Raw genomic sequence first — 22,840 nt, 5'->3', positions numbered from 1 at the left:
ACCTATACACTAATCACCCAAATGATGTGGTATTAATGGATTTAAACCTTAGGTCTTAAATTTCTAAGGAAACATCTTTTCATGGAACTGACCTTCTGACCTTCTGTCAATTTTGAAATAAGTAATTAATCTGACGAAACCCCTGCAGTTCAGAAGTAACAGACCAAATATCATAAACTTTTCACAGACCCATCTGTAGATAGGTTAAGAAAGAGAAGTGATCTAAAGAGAAGTGTTCTTCTTATATAAATCTATCCAGTTAATGAATATCATAAGTCATTCATTTCAAAGGCAGGGACCTGGAAAAACAATTCAGAATGAGAACTGAAAATGTCTTCACCACTGAAGTACTACCATCCTGCCCTCTGAAAGAGAAAGATTACCCACTGTAGCTTTTCAAGTTAGAATATTCAAGAAACAACCAGAAGCTGACACCCCTCGCCCCCCAATTATCCACCGTTTTTGCATGCTCACCTTTTCAGTTCATTGAGCCCCCTTGCAGTTGGCAGACTGGGATTCTGCCTTAGGAAGTTTTGTTTTAAATTGAGATGAGTGAGGTCTTGGCTGTAGAAGAGGTTGGCAGGCAGATGCTCCAGGCTACAGCACGAGAGGTCCACTGAGCTAATACGCTGTGATGCAACCTAGGAGGGATAAAAACACAACTCAATTTTCAAACCATCCTTTATCCTATAATTGTTTACATGGACAGAAACAAGATAACCCCATCTGGAAGCACAGACCCACTATGCAATTAGCACCATTATTCAAATACAAACCAAGAGTATTTACTTAGATAGAATCAAGCAAAGTATTACAAAGGCAGGAAACAGTCTCTCTCTCCCTGGAAGGTACTTACAGTAACCTAGTATAGGAGACAGGTTACAAAGAGCACAGATTATCCTATCAAATTTAGTGACATCAGTAATCTCCTCCAACTGTATGGGTTATGTTCCTGAAAACATTCGTGGTAAGAGAATTCAGAGCTAAATAATACAAGACTTCAGAGCAAACACATGGTTGGGAGATAGATGCTAAGATCTAGACTGAACCTACAAAAGCCCTTGCATATACTGATTTAAAACAGCACAAAGAAAAGTAGGAGGAGTGGCCTTATATGTATCTTTAATAATAATGGTAGCATATAATCAGATGCCACTGCTTGCCTGCTGTAAACTTCTCGGTTGTCTCTCCCACAGTTTCAGTTTTGCTTCACGTAGGGATTCTACGTGACATTTATTTTACGTCTAAATGTTCATCCACATATTCAAAGTTTTCTCGGTTAAATGACTCCTATGATAGCCAGAGTCCCAGGGCTACAGGGCATGCTGGAGGCAGACAAAGCACTGGGCAACATGTACTCCTCTCTCCCAAATTCTAAGGACTGTGGCGCCAGTTTACGCCAAAGCACCTTGGCTCCTTCCCGCCTCACAGAGGCTGTGGGGTTATTGTTCTAAGATCTGGGCTGATTTCCTCCTCATGCTCTTTATCTTTATCACAGCTTTATGGCAAAAACTCCATTCCTTATCTGTGATCAGTTTGATGTCCTTTTCCATTACCAAACCCCAGCTTTACTCTTTCGTGATCACAAAAGGCAGCACAACACAGCCTTTAGGAGTATGGCTCTGGTGTCACTGTGTTGATTCGCATCCCGGCCCCACCACTCAGGGCTGAGAGAACTTGGGTGCATCACTGAGCTCTCCAAGCCCCTGTTTTCTCACCTGTATAACAGGCATAAAGATGACACGTACATCTACATGCCTGGCTCAGAAAAGGCACTCAATAATTTATGCCTGCTATGACCATTTATGATTTGCTACAACGACTTCCAAATACATTTTATACCCAGTGGAATTCACATTCTCCTGATGCTAAAAATAGGTGTTCAGAAGTAAATCTGCATAAAACACATTCTGCCGATGGCATGTTTGACGTTAGAAAGAAACTGCTGTGCACACAAGAAAGCTAAGGGGACAGAGAGGTGGAAAAGGCCTGGCAGGGCTCAACCCCAAAGATTTGACAAAGGAAGTCTGAGTTTGCATTTTAGCAATTTCATCTTTTCTTAATTTGCACTACCAAATAAGAAAAAGAAAACCCAAAACAGGGCCAAATCACCCACGTAAACCAAATGATGTGGAAAAAAAAGCCAGAATTTAATGGGCCTGAAAGGCAGGTGCAAACATGCCACAGCTACACAAGATTCCCTGGCAGGAACCCATTTATAGGAAGTGAGGTTGAAAGTTACACTCGGTGGAATCATTCAGGCAAAAATATGTGGTGAGGATGTAATGGTGTGTCAGACCTTCCATTTCCTGAGGTACAGGAGTAAAACAAGACCCCAAATGAATGCACCTCAAGAGGAGAGGGCAGTTAATATACTACATGACAATGGTTTCAATAATCGTTAAGTGCAAGGGCACAGAGCATGACCTATGGAGTCAGGGAGGGCTTCCCAGAGGACCTGATGTCCAAGCTCAAGTGGCAATCTGTGTCTCTGTCTGCCCCAAATCCTTTTCCACTTCTTCCTATAACAGCCCTTCGAATGCACGTGATTCTGATGGGAGCTGCAGAGTATGTGGACACCCTGGCTTCAGGAGCAGACATGTATTCCCAGCTTGCACAATCAAACCCCACTGCTGAACCCACAAATTGCTCCAACGGGTGCTGGCATGTGACCCGTTGGCTAGGCTAATCAAAGGCCTTCTCTGGGATATATATTCTAAGGCCAGGAGAGAGAGAGAGAACCTGCCACTTAGAGCTGCAGTTAAAATGACTGAACTAGATTTGTATGTATCAACCCAGACTGATTAAAAAAAAGCAAACTGTGGAATGTTACATACAGTATAATGCCATGTATGAAAAGCATTTTTAACATAAATACACACAACTCCATATATTATGTAAGAATAGTTATACGTGCAATAAAGGTACAGATATTGTATTGGTCATATGCCAAATCAACAACAGTGACTGCCTCCAGATACGCAGGAAGGGAAATGGAAAAAGCAATGGGAAGATAGGAGATTTGGCATTCATCTGTAATGTTTACTTATAATAAGAATGGAAGAAAAAAAAAAGAATGGAAGATCTGAAGGGACTATGTCAATCCGTTAACAACTGGGGAGGCCAAGACCAGTACACGGAAATTGTGACATTATCCTTTGTGCTCTTCTGTGTGCGTGTGTTTAACTGGAAAAAAGATAATGTAATTGCAGTAAAAATTTCAGTAAAAAGGGGGGGAATGGATGAGAGCAGTCTCCTGGCTTTCCCTGCATTCAAGTGTTCCCGCAGGTGGTGCACCGGGGATGATCCTTGCCCCTGAACTGAAGAATGCCCCTGACCTTTTGTAGTGGGCTGAGTGGTAGCCCCCCAAACGGTAGGTCCACATCCTAATCCCCGGAATCTGGGAATATTATTTTACACAGCAAAAGAGTGAACGGTATCTTACATGACAAAAGATGTGATTAAGAATCGTGAGAGGAGGTACTTACCCTGGATTATCTGGAAGAGCCCTAGATACAATTAGATGCATCTTCCTAAGAGAGGCAGAGGGAATTTTGAGAGAGAAGAGAAGGCCATGTGACCAGGGAGGCAGAGACTGATGTGGGCCACAAGCTAAAAAATGCTTAGAGCCACCAGAAGCTGGAAGAGGCAAGGAACAGATTCTCCCCTAGAGCCTTCAAAAGGAGCACAGTCCTGCGGACACCTTGATTTTGAACTTCTGGCCTCCAGAACTGTGAGAGAATAAATTTTTGTTGTCTTAAGCCATCAAGGTTTTGTTCCTTTTTACAACAGCCATAGAAAACAGGTATACCCTTCTCAATTCTTTCCACAGTACTTTTCATTTTCACTCATTTGACACGTTTATTGAATACCTACTATATGCCTATTACTGATCTAGGTAAGCACTTAGTATGCTTCAGTAAGCAATAAGAAGACCCCTGCCCTCATTAAACTTACCTCACAAATAAGTATATTATATGTTAAAAATTGGTAACTACTATGGAAAAAAATAAAGCAAGGAAAAAGGGCTCAGGATTGTTGGGAAGGTGGTAGGTTGTAAATTACATAGGTTGAGATGCCTTAGAAGACTGGGGCAGGGAGGGTGGGGGGGACTCGATGGGGGGGGGCGTCAAGGAAGGGAGGGAATATGGGGATATGTGTATAAAAACAGTTGATTGAACCTGGTGTACCCCCCAAAAAAAAAAATAATTAAAAAAAAAATGTTGTTATACAATTTAAAAAATAAATGGCCATTTAAATAGTGGCAATAAAGGCAAAAAAAAAAAAAAAATTACATAGGTTGGTCAGGATAGGCCTCACCTAAAAGGTGACATTTAGATATGAAGGACATGAGGAAGTTAGCTGAAAGGATTTATCTAAAAGAACGCCCCAGGCAGAGGAAGTAACTAGTGTAAAGGCCCTAAAAAAGGAGTGTGCCTGGTAGGTAGAAAGAGCAGCATGAAGACCAGTAAGACAAGGGGAGAGTGACCTGTGATGAGGTCAGAAAGGTAAGAGCTTTGGGGCGGGGGGCAGGGAGCAAGGAAACAGCAGATCCTTTAGGTCATTGCAAAGATTCTGGCTTTTCCTGCGAGCAAAATGCGCTGTAGTGGAAAGGCTCCAAGAAGTCTCTGTCTCTGATAGTAAGCTTGTGAAGGAAGGGACTCGGGCCTATTTTGTTCACAATGTGCCCTGTGCTCTTAGCACTTAGTACGACCCTCAGGAAGTATCTGCTGGAAGAACAACACGGGACTCCTTTACAACCCTTCCCTTCTCACCAGTCACATCTGACCCATCTGGTGTATTCCTCCACGTGGGGACTACTATGCAGAGGACACATTCCATTTCAGCTGAAGCATCACACTGAATACACTCTTTGGACAACTACAAGATAATGATTAAATGTCAAGTCATATTCGATTTCTTTCCTCATTCTGGACCGCAAGCTGTTCCTGCTAGAAACAAGGGGGAGGAAAGCACAGTAACAGAGCTACAGCAAGGGAGCACAGGCAGAGCGGGGCAGTCCCGGCAGAACGGGGATCAGGGACAGCGAGGACAGAAGTTAGCCGTGTCATGATGGCAATGGGCCAGTGAGCGCCCACGGTGACCACGAGAGCTCCTACTACTAGCTGTGCCTCTGCCCAGTGCCACGCCCAGCAGCAAAGAGGAGATTTAAATGCTTCCCCCAGATCAGCCTGGGCACACAAGGACGCCACCACAAAGAGGTTTTGCTCGACTCCCAAATGAAAAAACTACCAGTGGGGCTACCCAGAGACATAGCACCTATTAAAACTAATATCCTCCTCAAGATAAAAAAATTTAAAAAATCAGAAATCCACCTGTATACACCTCAGAGCAAGTAGCCTTTTATTATTCTACCTTTTTTCCCCCTAACAGTAATAACAATAATAGCAGCTAACATTTAGCAGGCACTCTTCTTTAGACATAATATTAAGTTTAATCTTCACAATAACTCAGCATAGTAAGGACTTAACTCCATTTCAAAGATGAAGGTTAAAGGGTGTGCCCAAGGTCACACAGTGGAAGCAGCATCAGAGTTTGAATGACAGCCTATGCCATGGAGTCAGGGCGCCAACACAGTTCAAGTCCTACTCAAAGGGAGGCTCCTGTCACTGCCACGATCAAATCCTAACATCACCCTCAGCCCAGAGCAAAGACGATTTGATGTCATCCTTCACAGACCATCAATGAATTGCACATGAATGGATTCAAGTTTTAGAAGATCAGTTCAAGTAACCATGGCTTGGGAAACCAGTGCTAGTTTGTATTAACAACAAAAAATTTTAAGGCTAATAATTTAGAGTTAGTAAATCAAATGGGATCCCCCCCCCCGCCATAAACCTATATACTTTAGGAGATACATTAAAAAGAACATGAATCCCAACCAGTGGCTCACATTGTCTTCTTTTCCAAATGACTTGTAAACACATATGGACCAAAAGCTCATTGGGCCCTCAAATATTTCCCCCAAAGTCCTTTGTAGATTAACCATAAAAATGGTACTATGAACAACAAACCTTCCAGATTACCAGGGCTTCTACACAGTTCTAACAACCTACTCAGCTGGACACTTTCCTCAGTCATTTGTTTGCCAACCGTTAAGACACTTGTATCCAATATCTCTGCTCTGGGTATAGCTAGGTTGCATTTCTAAACCAATACATCTATCCTAGCCCTAACCCATCCCCTCTGTGCTTTGGAAATTATCACCTTCCCTTGCAACAGGACTGCACTCTGCATCACTCACATTATTCTTGATGTTCACTTAGGGAACAATCATCTTTTATAAGCAACGGAAAGTTTAGAATAACATTCACGTGATTTTTTTGTTCCCACTATACTTTAGTAAAGTGGCATTTACCCTTATTATGTGCAAAGCAGGCTCACCATTGAACAAAATGATTCTGAAAGGCTTGGTCAAAGCAGCTGAAATAGCACAAATAATTCCGCTTGTGCAAAGTAAAATACTGCTGTAAGTTGGCATTATGAGTCATTAATTGCTCTGGCCTACCCTTTAGTGGTTTGGGAAATTATGCCCTGGATACAGGGATAGTCTCTGGGGAGTTTACTAAACTTCTGCAAAAAATTCTTAACCTCAACTGACTTAGTTTTAATTTTCACCCCCCAAAAATGCTCTGGGAAGACATGCAGCAGGAAAATATAAACTTAGAATGGAGTTTATTCATCTCTATTAGCTAAGCACTCTAACGGCTTCACTTATTTTCAATTTCATCCTCACTGATAAAGTTTTATAATAATACCAAACAAAAAATTTCCAGTTTTAATAAACTTTAAACTGTCACTGCTCCAAAACATGCAATCATTTCTTTAAAAAAAATTCTACAAATATAGGAAACACCTTGACTCTAGACCTTTTCACAATGACATCTCATTTCTGGATCCTGTACTAATTACCACTTTAAAAAATCTGTTTAACAGCAGATGCAGAAAACCTTCCTATAAAATTAATTACAATATATATATTAATAATGTCCTAATAGGGGCATATTAAGCTGCCAATTTTGGACTTAGTAAATTCTGCTTGAAATTCTGGTATTGTATCACTTTGCCTTAAATAAGTAAATGATACAAAAAATTTTAAAACCCAAGAAATAAAATACACAAATTTACACACCATTCTAAACCACCATATGTAATCAAATCAACGAAGACAAACAAGAAGATCTGGAGAGGCTATATCACTGACAGACAAAAATAAGAGACACAGCTCTCTGAGAGTAAAAGTATTCAGGGAGGGGAAGGGACTATGATTTTAAGATTAGGCTTACTAGGACTACAAGGTTCCAGTTAAAATATAGTTAAGGGACCAAAGAATAAACAGTATGGCGAGAGCTGCAGGTTGGAAAAGGAAAGAAGGAAGGGATGAGGGAAGAGAGAAAACAAGAGAGAGAAAGAAAAGAGGAGCGTTAGATAGATGGCTGATTGACAGATAAGCAAACAAATAAATAAAACACGTGGCTCACTGTAAAAGCACCAGGCTATAACAATAAAGAAAAACAGTACTGAAAAACTTATACTGAGTTCCTCCTAACCATTCCAAACTCTCTTTGTCAGGTGAGTGGAGGGGATGAGTGCATCTTTCAACATATGTTTACCATTTGCGTTATGAAATAGACACTGAACTTGGCACTGAGAGATGCACACTTCGTCTTCAAAAAATGGGTCCCTTGAAGGCACAGACATCTAACAAGTATAATTCAAAACTGCACGTGCAATGGTGCAGTGGGAGCACGCAGAGCAGAGAACACAAATCCCAGAGCTCCCCACGCTGTTCCAGTGCTGACAGTCCCCTCAAGCAACAAGATGGGCAGGTATTCCCAGGAACCTGTGCAGAGACTGGCACCCCACCATCAAGAGAAGGCAGAGCTGCAGGATGTGTCCCAAGAGCTTGTGGCACAGCCTAAACTAGACACACAGACCTGGCACCTCACCCCTCTGAGTCACAAGGAACCGTGAGAGGCTTGGAGAAGATGGTACCCATGGCCTGCAGAATCACTAACCAGGTCCCTCTAACAGTTATCTCCCTTCCACACACACTCCCTTCCATTGTGTTTCTCAGTAAGAACCAAAAAAATAGAGCTTGGCTTGGGTGGAAATCAAATCTGAAGTCAGAGTTCCTTCCTCACTTCCTTATTGGCAAAATATGTGTAAACAAGCTCTTTAGAATGTGACCACTTGTAAGTGTCTCTCAGCTCCATCACAGCAGCATTCCCCCAAAGCAGGCATCTCCTCGACAAAGGAGAAGCTTAGATTGCTGAGCACAAAAAACTTACATTCTAACTTTCTACTAAAAGAAGTAACATAAATGCACACTTAAATGATTCTGTCTTAGAAATAAGCTACTTGTTTTCTATTTAAAATACAAATGATACAAACACCTCAATGTTTAAATTCCAGTCTAACATACAAAGTCTGGTATGTTTAACATAGAGAGTTCACTGATATTTTTTCAATTTTTCCAGTATTCCTTACTTTATAAAATAAATCAGCCCAGTGGGTAGAAGACTTTAACTGTTCAGAGTGGTTGTAGATAATCCAATACTCTGGGTTACAAATATTGAGATCTTCCAAGGAAAGTAAATATATCATGGAAACTAAACTCTTAAGACACTATATATTTTTTTGTTGGTCTAACCACTCAGATTAAAATGATTTAACTTCAAAATATAATATGATCAGCTGTAGAGATCTGGTTAATCATATATGCTAAGCTCCTGATATAACAATACTTGACGAGTATTTGAAGAGTTAGACAACAGTAGTCCCCTCAACACTGAAACCAATTTAATCTGCTTTGGGTGACTCAGAAGGCATCTCAGATTTCCTAAATACCTCTTGGTCATTGTTTAAGAAGATTAGTAATCAGTGGCTATGCTCAAATGTCCTCAGCAGCACACCCCATTCAATAGACCGCCTGGTAAATCACCTTTTATTCTACTACTGAGCTGCCTGGATTCTACTGACAATTGTGTATTATCAAGTGCTTCTCTTTGATATTTTCAGTAAATCTCAGTTGTTACTTGAATTTTGGTTTGTTTTGTCCCTTCAGGCCACTGTAAAACATTGGAAGTACAATTAAAGAGAAAACAAGGCAGAGGAACTCCCTGCATAAAGCAGTGCTGGATACTTTATACCACAGTTCCCTCATCTGCAAAACAGAGATGGTAATATCTCCTCAAGGGTTATTTCCTTTTGTTGTAATGCCTGGCCTTGCACAATGCTATGAGCACCTACCTCACAGGGATACTATAAAGCATCTAGAACAGCACTTGGCACGTAGAAAAAAGTTACCAAAATGTTAGTTATTACTATTCGTTGTCACTATTGCATCAATTCAGTCGGCTAAGCGATTTTATTACTAACAAAATATATCTATTAACAATTTGGGGGGAAAAACAAATTGGTGTTGACTTCACGAATGAATAACTAACTCACTATGGGCATAATGTTTCAAGCAAGGAAAACAATGATCACGTACTCTGTTCCGCAGATGGTATGTGCAAATATATCAAGAAACTGCACAGCACGCAAAGGAAAAGCTAGATAAAGGATCTGGGAATGAAGTGATGATGAAATTGTTGAAATTACCAGAGATGTGTCTCATAAAAGTAGATTGCTAAGGGGTAGGGGAGGGCAAAGAAATCATAGAAACTTCAATAGTTAGAGGTTATCATAAATAAGAGAGGGAGTACAATTACTCTGTGTTAAACCTGACAGCAAAACGAGGGTCAGTGAGTCAAAGGTATAGGGATAAAGACTTCAGCTCACTTCTAAGGAAGAACCAACCGTCTTGTCAGACATTACAGATATCTGAAAGGCTGTAGACCTTTTCTAGGAGGGAAGTAAGGCTGGGAGTCCTCAAACCTTAAATTCTAAGTCTCTCAACTAAGAGCCATTTGATGAGGATTAGAATTCAAGGTTAATAAACACTTCTAAAGGCAACTGTTCCAGAAAACTACAAGTAATATTGCCTTTTTGGCGACTACTTTACAAGGGCCCTTCCCAATAGTAAAAGAACATGCTGTAACTTTAAAACACAGCTTCAAGTTTCTCTCTTAAAAGCTAAAATGTATTTTATTAAAGATAACAACAGCATACAGATAAAATACACATGAGAAACACATTTCTTCCATTTGCTGAAGTCCTGATGCTAGAAGTGGAGCCTAGAAGAACGCCTAGCACAGAGAAAGGGTGGAATAAATATTCTCTCTTTCCTCATTACCTTCCACGCCCCCACCCTCCACCCCGCCCCCCAGCAACAGAGCTGCTCAAAGAACAGGAGAGGGAGGGAGGGAAGACAGGAGAAGGGAAGGTGGAGACACATGGGGTGAATTTAACATGGAAAGTACACAAGTCAGCACTGTTTCATAAAGCACGCTGCTTCTGTCAGGATATGGTAAGCAAACCAGGTATCTTTTTCATTTGTGTAAAAGTGGGCTGAAAAACTCTGAGGAAAATAAAATTAAATAATTTTAAATGGAAATGACTTAGAATGAAGGAAAAACCCTTTCTTTAGGAATATTTTAACTAGGATTTCAGAATCAATAGTTACCCCAGGAGAAAGAATAGAATGGGGCTTCCCTGGTGGTGCAGTGGTTAAGAATCCGCCTGCGCCAATGCAGGGGATACGGGTGTGAGCCCTGGTCCGGGAAGATCCCACATGCTGCAGAGCAACTAAGCTTGTGCGCCACAACTACTGAGCCCACGTGCCACAACTACTGAAGCCCGTGAGCCTAGAGCCCATGCTCCACAACAAGAGAAGCCACTGCAATAAGAAGCCTGTGCACTGCAACAAAGAGTAGTCCCTGCTCTCCGCAACGACAGAAAGCCCACGCACAGCAATGAAGACCCAATGCAGCCAAAAATTAAATTAATTAATTAAAAAAAAGAACAGAAGGGATTAGCAATGTGGAAATAAGATGAAGCATAATTACAATTGCAAAGAGACCATTTTAATATTTTCACTAACTTAATCACAGTATTATGTATTACAAAAACAAAATTTGATGCAATCCAAAATACTTTATCTTTAGTTCAAATTCAAAGCAGAATTTCTAAGTTTCCTAATTTCATAAACTATTTATATCTATAATAAGGAAAAGATTCCACAACATGAATTTTTGTGTAACTACACTGGAAAGTTAGTTATAATGTTTGGTAACATTGTCAAATTTTCCCAAGAAAATAAAATGAAACAAGCAACAATCCATATGGGCACTTTTCACTTTCGCTTCCATCTTCCCTCTTTCACATTGCTCAGACAGCTGTGATATGACTACACTTCTACATTTTACACACTGTACCTTTGTAAATATTCTACCTCTCCCTGAAATGCTCTTTCCCCTCTTGGCTTTGTGGTGAACTCCTATTCATCCTTCAAGACTCAGCTGGTTCATTACCTCCTCAAAGCTTCTTGTACCTAAATATTTCATATACTGAATTTCCAAACTTTTCTCATATCTTCACTACAGAATTGGTACAAGAGCAATTTTCTAGGGATAGTGGTGACATTTTATAAACTAAAATCCATGTCACTCAGACCCTCAATTCTACTTCAGACTCTACCACACACTTGCTAGCCTGTCATGGCCAAGTGGCCCTTGATTCTTTATCTAAAGAATGAGTATAAGATGTGAAGGGAGGGTTTCCAAAAAAAAGCCCTTTTAAGCCCTGGACTCTTTAGCAGAACAGGACTGAGAGCACAGCTTCTCACCCTTATAACTCCCAATGTAACCAGATACAGCAAAATCCCTAAAGAATGTGACCAACCATTCTTGGTCACAGAATGACCAAGCAGCATACTCCCTAAATTACACTTCAAATTAAGAGACAAAATATGTGTAAATATGCCTAAAAGATGACTAAGTGATCTTAAAGGGTTCCCTGCAACTACATCAAATGACACAAATCTATATGCTAGAAACAATCCTATCACACCAGAATGATTTGACTCTGTGCTTAGTGAAGTAATCTTTGAGTAAAATCTGGACAACAAAACACTCTTTTTAAGCACATGAAAGCAAAAGTTCAACTGTGATTCACCATATATCTTATTTAAAGAATGATGCTTACTCATCATTTCACGTGATCTTTAATTCAGCATGAGACGTGGCCCTGACTTGCCTACACTATGCATATTAAGGGTGAACCAAAATATCATGGCAACCAAAACTTCAACATGGTGACTTTTTTCATTAAAAATAAAAAAAAAAAGATGGCCTAGAATTAAAATACTATGATTAATACTAAAAGAAAGATAACCAGAAAGATAAGCACTGCGAAGCCACAGTCACTGGCAACTGCCAGCCTGTTAACCACTGATCAATAAGGAGAGAGACACGTGGACAAACTCAGTGGCCTCATGAGGCGTGAACTTACACCACCGGGCCACATAACATATACATACAATACAACTGGCCACAAGCTGATAATTGGGGAAGCTGAGTCATAGGTATGTGGGTATTATCTCTACTTCTAAATATTTGACATTTTCTATAATGAAAAGTTAAAAGCACATTCATGCATACTTTAATAATAAATAAATGCTTTTCATATGGGAAAAAAACCAACAAAACCCCCCTATTCATGCACAATACCAAATCAGTGATCTGAATCCCCTTTTCATCTTCCTTGAAATCAAGAAACAGACTTTAAGGTGGGACAATACAGTGCCCCAGAAGTGACTAAGACTAAATTAAAAATAAAATAAGTATGACTTAAGTTATAGATTCACATGAAGACTAACTTTGAAAAGGAACAGTCAACGTGTCTAAAACTAATGCACTCCAAAAAGTGGGCCACAGAGGTGGACCGCCAGGTCAGTGTTTCCACAAAGTCACTGGTTTATCTGACTGGAGCTCTTCTGCAATTCCTGTTCTTCCCTCAGCTACCACCCTCGCCCTCACATCACTGCCCCTCCAATTGCTTTGAAAACATGCTGGACATGTACCCATGTTGAGCAAACAGAGTCCTTTTTACATTGCCTACAATAGGATGTTTGCTGAATTTTTAAAGCATGCTGAGCATTAATATTTCAGGAATGACTTTACAATCAATATTGTAATCCTCCCAAAGGAGCCATTTCCTCCACAGCATCTACCACTAACACCTGCCCCAAATTAAAAAATCTAAAGGGACAGCCTTGGGTGTTATTTTGGCAAGCAATACTAAGTGCTAAGATTAAGGTAAAAAATAATACCTATATAAGAGCCTGTCTTGGTAGAACACAGCTAATTAATAACCTTTTATAAATGTTCACAAAATTAGAACAAAGAATAACATTTTTCTTGTAGCTAAGATCCAGAAGCATAAACTAAAAATAAAGAATTTTCATTTTAAATTAATTATCTAATTCATTTTAATTCAAAAATCATTGGAATTTGCTTCTTTTTATGCTCCCACCCTGACTGGGGTGAGGATGGTCATTAAGAATCAGAAACTCAGATATTTCTTCCCGTTGCTGGTCTGTCCTTCTTTCAGACACTTATTAAAATGAATCCTCACTTAAACATCAGGATATGGACAATCCAGTCTGTGAATGTTTCGTTTCTCAATAAGAAGAAAAGAAAAAGAAACTGTTTCTACAGTGACCCTGAGTTTGACTAAACCATATAACTTCCTAAGACCTACATATGAGGAAGAACAGACAATGGAAAGGGGAAGCTAGAAGTAGAAGTGGCTTGTGACTGTCAGCCTGTGCCACTCCACGTTTCCCAAGTACACATGATCCCAAAGGGACCGAGTTCTCATCCTCTTTCCAGCAGCCCCAACCTACCCTCCCAGGATGCTGGGTTCAAGGAAAAGATGCGATCAGAGGATTATCCTCAACATACAAGGTTTAAAGAGTGTGGTCATATTTTATATGGGTTTCATATCCAAATAAGGAGTTCTCACACTTATTGCTTCTACAATACCTAACCTCTTTAATCAGACCCTTACAACTCATTTCGCATTTAATTCACTAACTATAGCAACTTCTAAAAATTTTTGAAATGTGTATCTGGTTTTTAGGGTTGGAGAAAAAAAGACACTGTATCTAAAATCTGCATTTATTAAAATATTGGCCCTCTGTCTCCTACCCCTGACTTCTCAGGAAGAAATCTTCTTTCTCCTCAATGTCTACCATTCTTAATTACTTTACCCCAAAAGGCTACTGTCCTGGTTAAGAGCAGCAGAAGGTTCCTTGTTCAGATAAACTAAGCATATGTGTGTCTTATGCTTAAAAAAACACAAAAACAGATAATATTTTTTAAAAAATATATTGTCTAGCCAATCAGTGATGATGGCAGGAATGATGATCATAAAATTATTTTTTTATTTATGTATTTACTTAGTCATACATACACACACTACTAGATTGGGAGAATCTTCTAAATCCTATCAACCTAAACTCTGTCCACTGCTTCCTCCTAAAAGGAGAAACTAATGTTCCTAAGTATGTCGTATCATCAGAGAGCACAGTTTTTTTTCCCTGATGATTCAAATGCGACCAGAATTTCAAAAAGACTTGCTAGATATTATTCTCTAATTTTCTCTTAACTGCTCTACAAAGTTATTCCTTATTCATTCACTTGACAAATAATCACGTCATGCAGCAGTCTGAATCACACTGAACTTGAATAACAAACTGGATTATAAATTCAAAAATTTGAAAGCAAATTCCACTGTAATGCTTCTGCACCCTAGGGAGGTTTCATCATTTCATAAACACACCCAAAACCAAGTCACAAAGTACTGTCATCTAAGCCACTGTACATAATTCTACAAATGTGAAAACATCCTCAAACACAGCACCTGAAACACCAGCATTTATCTTATTTATCAGTTTATCGTATACACACACACACACACACACACACACACACACACAGAGGTATTTTGTTTCATGGTTCATGGTGATCTTATTTAAATAGAGGACTATAAAATGATAAAAGTAATTAAGATGAAAAAAATTAAACCATTCAAAAGGCAGAAAGTGAAAAAGTGAAAGGGAGATGGTACAAGTTAGACTGCTTATAAGAAAAAATGGTCAGAGGGAAAGGGGAAATTTGTAACAATTCTCTGGGTATTTTGTGGTTTTGTAGTTGTCCTACCTTGGGCCAGTCCCTTAAATATTCTCAACGTCATGTTCCTTCTTTATAACATTATGATAACAATGACAGTCTACCCACTGAATTCTTTTTTTAATTATTAACAAAACTGGCAAATAAAACACAATTTTTAAGAAGCTACTTTTTGCCAAAATGAGCTTTTAAAAAGACTGAAAATTGCTAAGTACTGGCAGTATCTGGGGAAAAAAAAAAAGTGTATAACTGTATTTTGTAAAGCAGAAGCAACTCTTTAGCCAGCCAGAAGCTGAACAAAATTCTCGGTTAAGTGCTTACCTTGGAGACCTGTCGAAGCCACCTTAAATACTCTGTGAATGTATCAAAACAAATGTAATAAGTCTGGCTTTGGGGTCCAGAGGAGCTAAATGCTAAACAGTGCTGGTGCTTTTTCACTTCTTCTACCTATAAAAACAAACAGAGACAAAAACAAGTCAGAAAGCAGGACATTTACTGAGCTCATTAACTGTACCTTAGATCAGTGAGCCTGCGCAGCTTTGCATCTATCTCTCTCTGTGTGCCTCTTACTACTTAAAACATGTAAGTTCCTAAGTCTGACCAACCAATCTGAATTACAAGGAAACCAAAAAGAGGAGTTTTACCTTCATTAGATTTCCCCACAACACTGAAACTCTCTTCTACCTGTTTAAAATTAGAACAGACTCCCTTTCTTATCCTTCTAAACCCTCACAATAGGGTGCTGAGGTTCTTACTTCCTCTTAGGAGGACTTTTACTTAAAATTTTACCTAAGAATTTTTACAGCAGGTGAATTTTTACTTAGGGGACTTTTGTACTACTCTGAATTACAACCTTTTTAAAAAAAGGTCTTCAAGCATGTTCAATAAGTTTTTTTTCTTTTAGTTTATTGTAAAATTGAGATTAACCTGAAATAAAACCCTACCATGAGAAATTTCAAGTCCCAATAATGCAGTGATATAGTCAAATCAAATTTCCACTCCCAGCAAATTCCTCATATGGAGAAAAGTCTAAACAATATGTAATGTGATATTGCACAAACTCATGTTTTACTTACAGAATGAATGTTTCCTATGTTTCATTTACAAAAATGACCACAAACCAAGTCACAAAGAAAGTGTAAAAAACTTCAAAAAGATCAGTGTCACACAGACTATGTTCTTGGACCAAAATAAAAACAAGTTAAAACTCAATAAGAAACAAATCAATTAAAAATCTATGTTTAGAAAGTTAATACACTTCTAAACAACTCATAGGTAAAAAAAGAAATCACAATCAAAACTTAGAAATTCTTAGAACTAAACCATTAAAAATACTACATATTGAAATTTATGGAATGTAACAAAAGCAGGTATACAGAGGGAAATTTATAATTTTAAATACTCATATTAGAAAAGGGCAGAAAATCAATTTAATTGGCATGTATCTCAAGAACTTAGGGAAAAAAATATCAAGAACAAAAACTAAGTGAACTCAAAGCAGAATGAAGGTAATAATAAAAAGCAGAAGTTAATGAAAACCAAATATACAATAGAGAGCATTAAAAAAGCAAAAGAGTAATTCTTTGAAAAGGCAAACAAAATTGAATATCAATTGATATTGATCAATGATATCAACTGAAGACAAATATTAATAATGAAAAGGGAGATAGATTAAGCAGGGATTAAAAAGAGATTACTATAAATAATTTTGTGGCAAATTTTTAGAAAAATATATTTTAACAACACTAAGTCAAAGAAAAAGACCTAAGTAGTCTTATTACCATTTAAGAAAATGAATTTTTTTTAATTATCAAGAAAATATCAGGTCCATATGGTTTCATGATGAGTTTTATCAAAGAAATAGATCATTGCAAACTTGTGTGAACTCATCCACCAAACGAGAAAAGAAGAAAAAGACGCCAACCTAATTCTATGAGGCCAGTATAACCAAAAACGGATCAGAACAGTAAGAGAAAGGAAAATTACAGACCAACCTTAGTCATGAACATTTATCTCAAACAAAACGTATCAGAATCCAGCAATACAGGAAAAAAAAAAAAAATCAAGAACAAAAGTTGGATTTACCTCAGGAAAGGAAAGATGGTTATTGGAACTATAAAATCATTAATCACATGAAAAGATTAAAGAAGAAAACCATATGATCACCCCCACAGGTGCAGAAAAAGCATTTGATAACATTCTCCACCCATTCATCACTCATGACAAAAACTCTTAGCAAACTAAGAACACAAAGAACTCACTTAAGCCAACAAAGGATACTTATCTACAGCAAACTTCAATGTTAATGATGAGATATCACTCTCTTATCTTACTTTTTCTGTTCAATACTGTACTAGAGTCCTGGCCATTACAATAAGACAAAGAAATGTATTGAGGAAGAAAGAAAATTGCCATTATTTAAATACGAGATGATTAGCTACACAGCAAACTCCAAAGAATCTAGAGACATTAGAATAAATAAGAAAAATTAGCATGGTGGCTGGATAGAAGATTAACACTCAAAAATCAACCACATTTCTATACACCAAAAAGAAAATATAATTTTTTAAAAATGCTATTTAAACTAATCCATATTGACAGAAATCAGGCAGTGTTTTTTCGGAATGGGCAGGAGTGAGCAGAAAAGTAAGGACAGAAAGGTACAAAGGAGCACAAGGGGACTACCTATCTAATTGTACTCATGGACGTATAATATAGGTACTGTTACAAAAATGTGCAGTATGTCGTATTATCAATTATACCTCAATAAAGTATGGCAAAGATGTAGAGAAATGGGAACACTTGTACACTGATATGAGTATGAAATGGTGCAACAACCTTCAGAAACAATTGGATATCATCTTGTAAAAGTAAACGTGCACATGTGTCCTGTAGTCCAGCAGCTACACTCTTAAGAGCCATATTTCTCAAGGAGATTATTATAGGAATTTTGGGTTAAGTTCTTTGTGTACATTGTGCAGGACTGTCTAATATTTTTGCATGACATTTTACTCTGTGAGCCCCTGCCGTGTAAATGCCAACAGTGTCCCCTCGCAGCAAAAGATACTAGTATTAACTAAACACACTCTACTTTTCCCAGAATCTTTGCAATTAAGATGGAGTCATATGACTAATTCTGACCCATGAGCCATGGACAGAAGTGGCATGTGTCACTTCTACAACCAAATATAGAAGAGCCAGATAATGACCCTCCAGTTACCTCTTCCCTTGCCTAAGCAGCAAAGGAAGTTACAAGTATTATAAGAGAGCAGAGCCTCCATCAGGCTGGGTTCATACATAATTACTTGAAAAAAGAAATCTCCACTGACCCACACTGGACAAATGGTGTGAGTGAGAACTATTACAATAAGTCACTGAGATCTGGGAGTTTTGTTACCACAGCATAACTTAGCTTACGTCAACTGACTATCCAATCATTTGACAATCAAAACACGTGTACATATTACCAAATGTCCCGTTCAGGCACAGTAACAAGAGTTGAGAACTGCCACTCTAGAAAAACTACTTGTATACCAGAAGGTATATCAAAATAAGACTATCTCTAGAGCATTATTTATAAAAGAAAACCAGAAGCAATGCAAATGTCCATTAACAAGAAAATTAAGAAATTTTGGAAACTGGGGACATTTACAGAATGGAACATTATACAGTGATGAAAACCATATATAGCAAGTAATATGGAATCTTATGAAATAATAGAGTGAAAAAAATTCAATCAGAAAACTACAAATAGGATGACACCACTTTTATTAAAATCTAAACAAGCAAAACATAGTTATATGACAAAATTTATTTCAAAAAAGTAAGAAATATGATGAATACATATTCTAGGACAGTGGATTCCTCCAGGGTAGGAGGCAGCAACAGGACCGATGCAAAGAGAACTCAGGTAGAAACACTGGTATTGGCACTGTTATAATTCCTAAATTGAGTAGCAGTAAGTTAACAGTTACTCAATTTATTATGCTTCATAATTTAACAAATATCACATAAAGTATTAATTTAAGTTACCTAAAAAATTATGTTAAATTTTAAAAGAGAAATTAAATATAATTGCACATTGAATAAAAACTTACTAAACAAATGTTTTTCAAAAATAAAACTTTAAAAGAGCTTAATTTAACTTCATTTTTGAATTCTACATTTGAAAATGTAAACTAATGATTATGCTCAACTAGTGTGTCAAATTTGATTATCACAGCAATTACAGCTGGGTTATGACCATCTATCTCACACCTCATTTCTAGCTCTTTTATACATATCCAAAACAAAACAAACTTCCATTTACTCTCAGTTTTCCCTTTAACAACAGAACAGAATGAGAAAAGGAACAGACAAACATTAAACTCAAGACTACAAAGGGCGAATTGTTTTTTCCTAACTTGGTTAACAGGTTTTAAAAGACTCAATTTTTCAACATACTCAAGTACTTTTAAAGGTGTAGCACAAAACAGGTTTTACAAGGTTTGTCTGTGAGAAAAAGAAGCTATTAACTTTCAATTCACTCAGTGCTAGAAGTGCATCCAATAATAGTCCTGGGAAACAGAACAAGTCTCTAGCTCTGAATGAAAATGCTAATTATAACTGGATCTTCTCTGACCTTATCTGAACACTGCACTGCTTTCCTGCCTCTGCTTCTTTGAGCACAATAATCTTTCTGACCATCTCCTTCATATGTTAAGAGATTTTTCACCCTTCAAGTTCTACCATAATTGCTACCTCCTTCATCACAAAATCCTGATTCCCCCCACAAAATGTAATCTCTTCCACTTATCTGCCACACTTTTTTGCACCTCTCGTAGAGCAGATATTGTTGTGTCCATCCTTCAGTTCCAGATATTAATTATAAGCTATTCAAAGGCAGAGATGGTGACTTACCCATCTTGATATTTCTGGGACACCAAGCAAAGTGGCTTCCCCACAGAGAATATTTAATAAATAGTTATATTAAATTTGCCTATGCAAATATCTAACATCATAGAGAATAAAGAAACACACTGTTGACTTATCGGGGCATCAAACATTAAATATGCATTTTTAATAATGATGGAAGTAATAACGATGACTAAGTTTTCAGATCTATCCAAAGGACGAGATCTTCAGTAATAAACTATTACTAACTCGTCAATGCTCAGACAGAAGGTTAAGAAGCCATGGTTTCAAAGTGGATGAATGAAACAGACCTAAACACACCTCACAGACTAGCCAAATCTATTTTTTTTTAAAAGATCAAGTATTAGTCTTAAGACTACACTATCTAATAGCAGAAGGGAAAAAACTGACATGGGCTGTTTACTTATAAGGAAAGACTAGCTTAAATTTATGCATGAACTTGCTACAGAGCAGGTGAATAACAAAACCATTTATTAATGTACACATCTGGTCTTTCTTACCTTCTTCATTTATAATCCCCAGAACCAACAGATCAAACATTTGCCAATTAAAAAAATTTACTTTAACAAAAGTGGGTTTCTTATTTTCCCTCTCTTTATTATCCATGTCCTGCTTCCTTTCCCATGCCCATTCAAGGGGGGAAATGGTAAAGACAAATGTTTTTAATATGCCACCGATTTCCAAAAACCCCTTTCTTCATCCAAATTTGCATTCCCCTTTATTAACAGATTATCATATCATTTAAAAATCATGAAATACCGACATATAATTATGGTAATGATACCCCTAACAGTGCTTGGAGTTTATAAATAAATCTGGCAAAGAAAAGAATGTAACATCTTCCTAAGCAATCTCATTCTATTGATATTTTATAAATGACAGAAATAAAATAGTTAACGTGCCCAAAGAAAAGCAGCCAGTAGTTGGAAATATCTATCAGCTGTATCACAGGTCTTCTCTGAAATGAGTAGCATTTCAGGCTCAAAAACCATGACTAGCTATAGTGATAAACTAAAAGTGCTAACCCCACTGGTCACTAAACACAAATAAACAGACAGGTAAGGCAAAGCGGGATCAGAGATTCCTGCTAAAGAGTCTAACCTTCGCTACTATACTACAAAATACATGCTCACAGTATCAAGAGATGTCTTCTTATAAATAATAATTTATCACGCACAGTCTGAAACATAACAGTGAAATTCCAGTTGCTCTATTTTCAATCCCACACCCAAGATGCATGTACTAATGAACATCACCAGGGCCTCATGTAGCATTATTATTTTCCAAAACTCCACGAACCAAAAATGTTCGCTGGTGGAGGCACAACAGGAATGAAGAGTCAAAAACCATCTACCCCTTATTACAGAAATGGCTCAAAGTAAGCTTCTTAATGACACTGGGAAATCTGTTAGTATCTGGTTTGTTTTAAACTTACCTTCCCACCAATTAGCGGTAGAACATGCATCTTTCCGGTCAAGCTGTCTTTCACAGATGATACTATTAGGCAGGTCCCACACAGGATGACTTGGCGTCTGGTCCATCGGTTCACTGGCAACTGCATTTTGCCTTTACGGACATTATACATTCCTGAGAGCTGAATCCGTTCAGAGCTACCGGTGCTGTGAGGTTTTCCTGCAACACAAGCAAACATTTTACTCTTAAAGAAATGGGCTTTTTGCTACTCATCAGCATACCAGATAAATTACCTGGACAACAGAGAATAATTATAGGGAAACAATCTAATTTATCATTAAGAGAATCTGAAACCTGCAGTAATGCAATTATGATAAGAACTACCACATCTACTCCACATGTACCTTTTAATACAGGTGAAAAAGAGCTTTTTCCTTAAAACCTTAGGAAAAAAGCCATTTTAACTCCTCTGTGATAACCCAAGTTTTACTTTCTGGTGTATCCTTCACAACTTAACTTTATATTTAAAAAAGAAATGACTTCAAGATTTTCACGAATGCGAGAGTTAATTTAAGTACACTAAGAAGAAAATATTACAGACTGATAAAGATAACATTTCAGATCTAGCATATAATGAAACCAATCAGTTTTAATGGAATTAGCTGCTGACATTCTTCCTCCTACAGATATTTAATGTACATTTACTATTAAGGAGACAATCAAAAATGAATGACTTTTCTAGTAAGAAAATACTACTCAATAAACACAGGCTAAGTCCTCAAAGATAAACTTAACACCAATCTAGGAAGGATGGTGTGCTGCAGTGCTTGTGCATCACGGAGGGAACAAAGAGACAAGAAAGATGCACTAGGACTCAGAGACGAAGAGAGAGCGAGAAAGCTCTAAAGAGTCTTTATTTCCCAGATGGAAAGGAATTTGGAAGAATGACATTCAGACAAGTCCCATCAACTGAATGGGAGAACTACTGTGATTAATAAGTGACAGAGTTGTATAAACAAGAAGAAAAATATTTCCCAGTTCCAGACACTGAATACTTATCACAGAGTATTGAAGCCCATGCTGATAGATAAATAAATGAGGGGCAGCACACATCCCCAAATAGGTCCCCAGTCAGGAGCGTTATATTTATTTGGAACTTTGCCTAGCTGCCAATGGCTAGCAAAAGAAACAGATTCAGGAGAAACTATATTCTTATGAATATTTAAAACTAACATAAATGCCAAGTAGTTTTGGTAGATGTCTAATAGCTACTGGAGAAGGAAACAGGAAGAGCAGCAGCACCAAAAATAGATCTCAAGAAGATCCAAAAACTGTTTGAACCCTCCCAATACATACCTTTGGGCAGAGATGTTTGCAAATAACAAAACCAGCAGGTTTGAATTTCACTTCCT

General features: G+C 37.8%; 1 protein-coding gene across 1 annotated transcript in view; it reads right to left on the bottom strand.

The window, feature by feature from the left end:
- The window catches only part of PHLPP1 (PH domain and leucine rich repeat protein phosphatase 1), a 201,452-nt gene that overhangs the window by 76,381 nt on the left and 102,231 nt on the right, over positions 1–22,840 (bottom strand). Inside the window, exons 2-4 of the mRNA XM_057698882.1 lie at positions 21,451–21,647; positions 15,423–15,548; positions 475–641 (exon numbers count right to left, since the gene is read on the bottom strand). Of these exons, the coding sequence (XP_057554865.1) occupies positions 475–641; positions 15,423–15,548; positions 21,451–21,647 (490 nt within the window). The remainder of the gene's footprint in view (positions 1–474; positions 642–15,422; positions 15,549–21,450; positions 21,648–22,840) is intronic.

The sequence above is a fragment of the Hippopotamus amphibius genome, chromosome 11 (genome assembly GCF_030028045.1).
Source record: "Hippopotamus amphibius kiboko isolate mHipAmp2 chromosome 11, mHipAmp2.hap2, whole genome shotgun sequence".
In the NCBI taxonomy this organism is placed as follows: Eukaryota; Metazoa; Chordata; class Mammalia; order Artiodactyla; family Hippopotamidae; genus Hippopotamus; species Hippopotamus amphibius.
The sequence above is the reverse complement of the archived record's forward strand: the minus strand, read 5'-3'. Positions and strand labels throughout refer to the sequence as shown.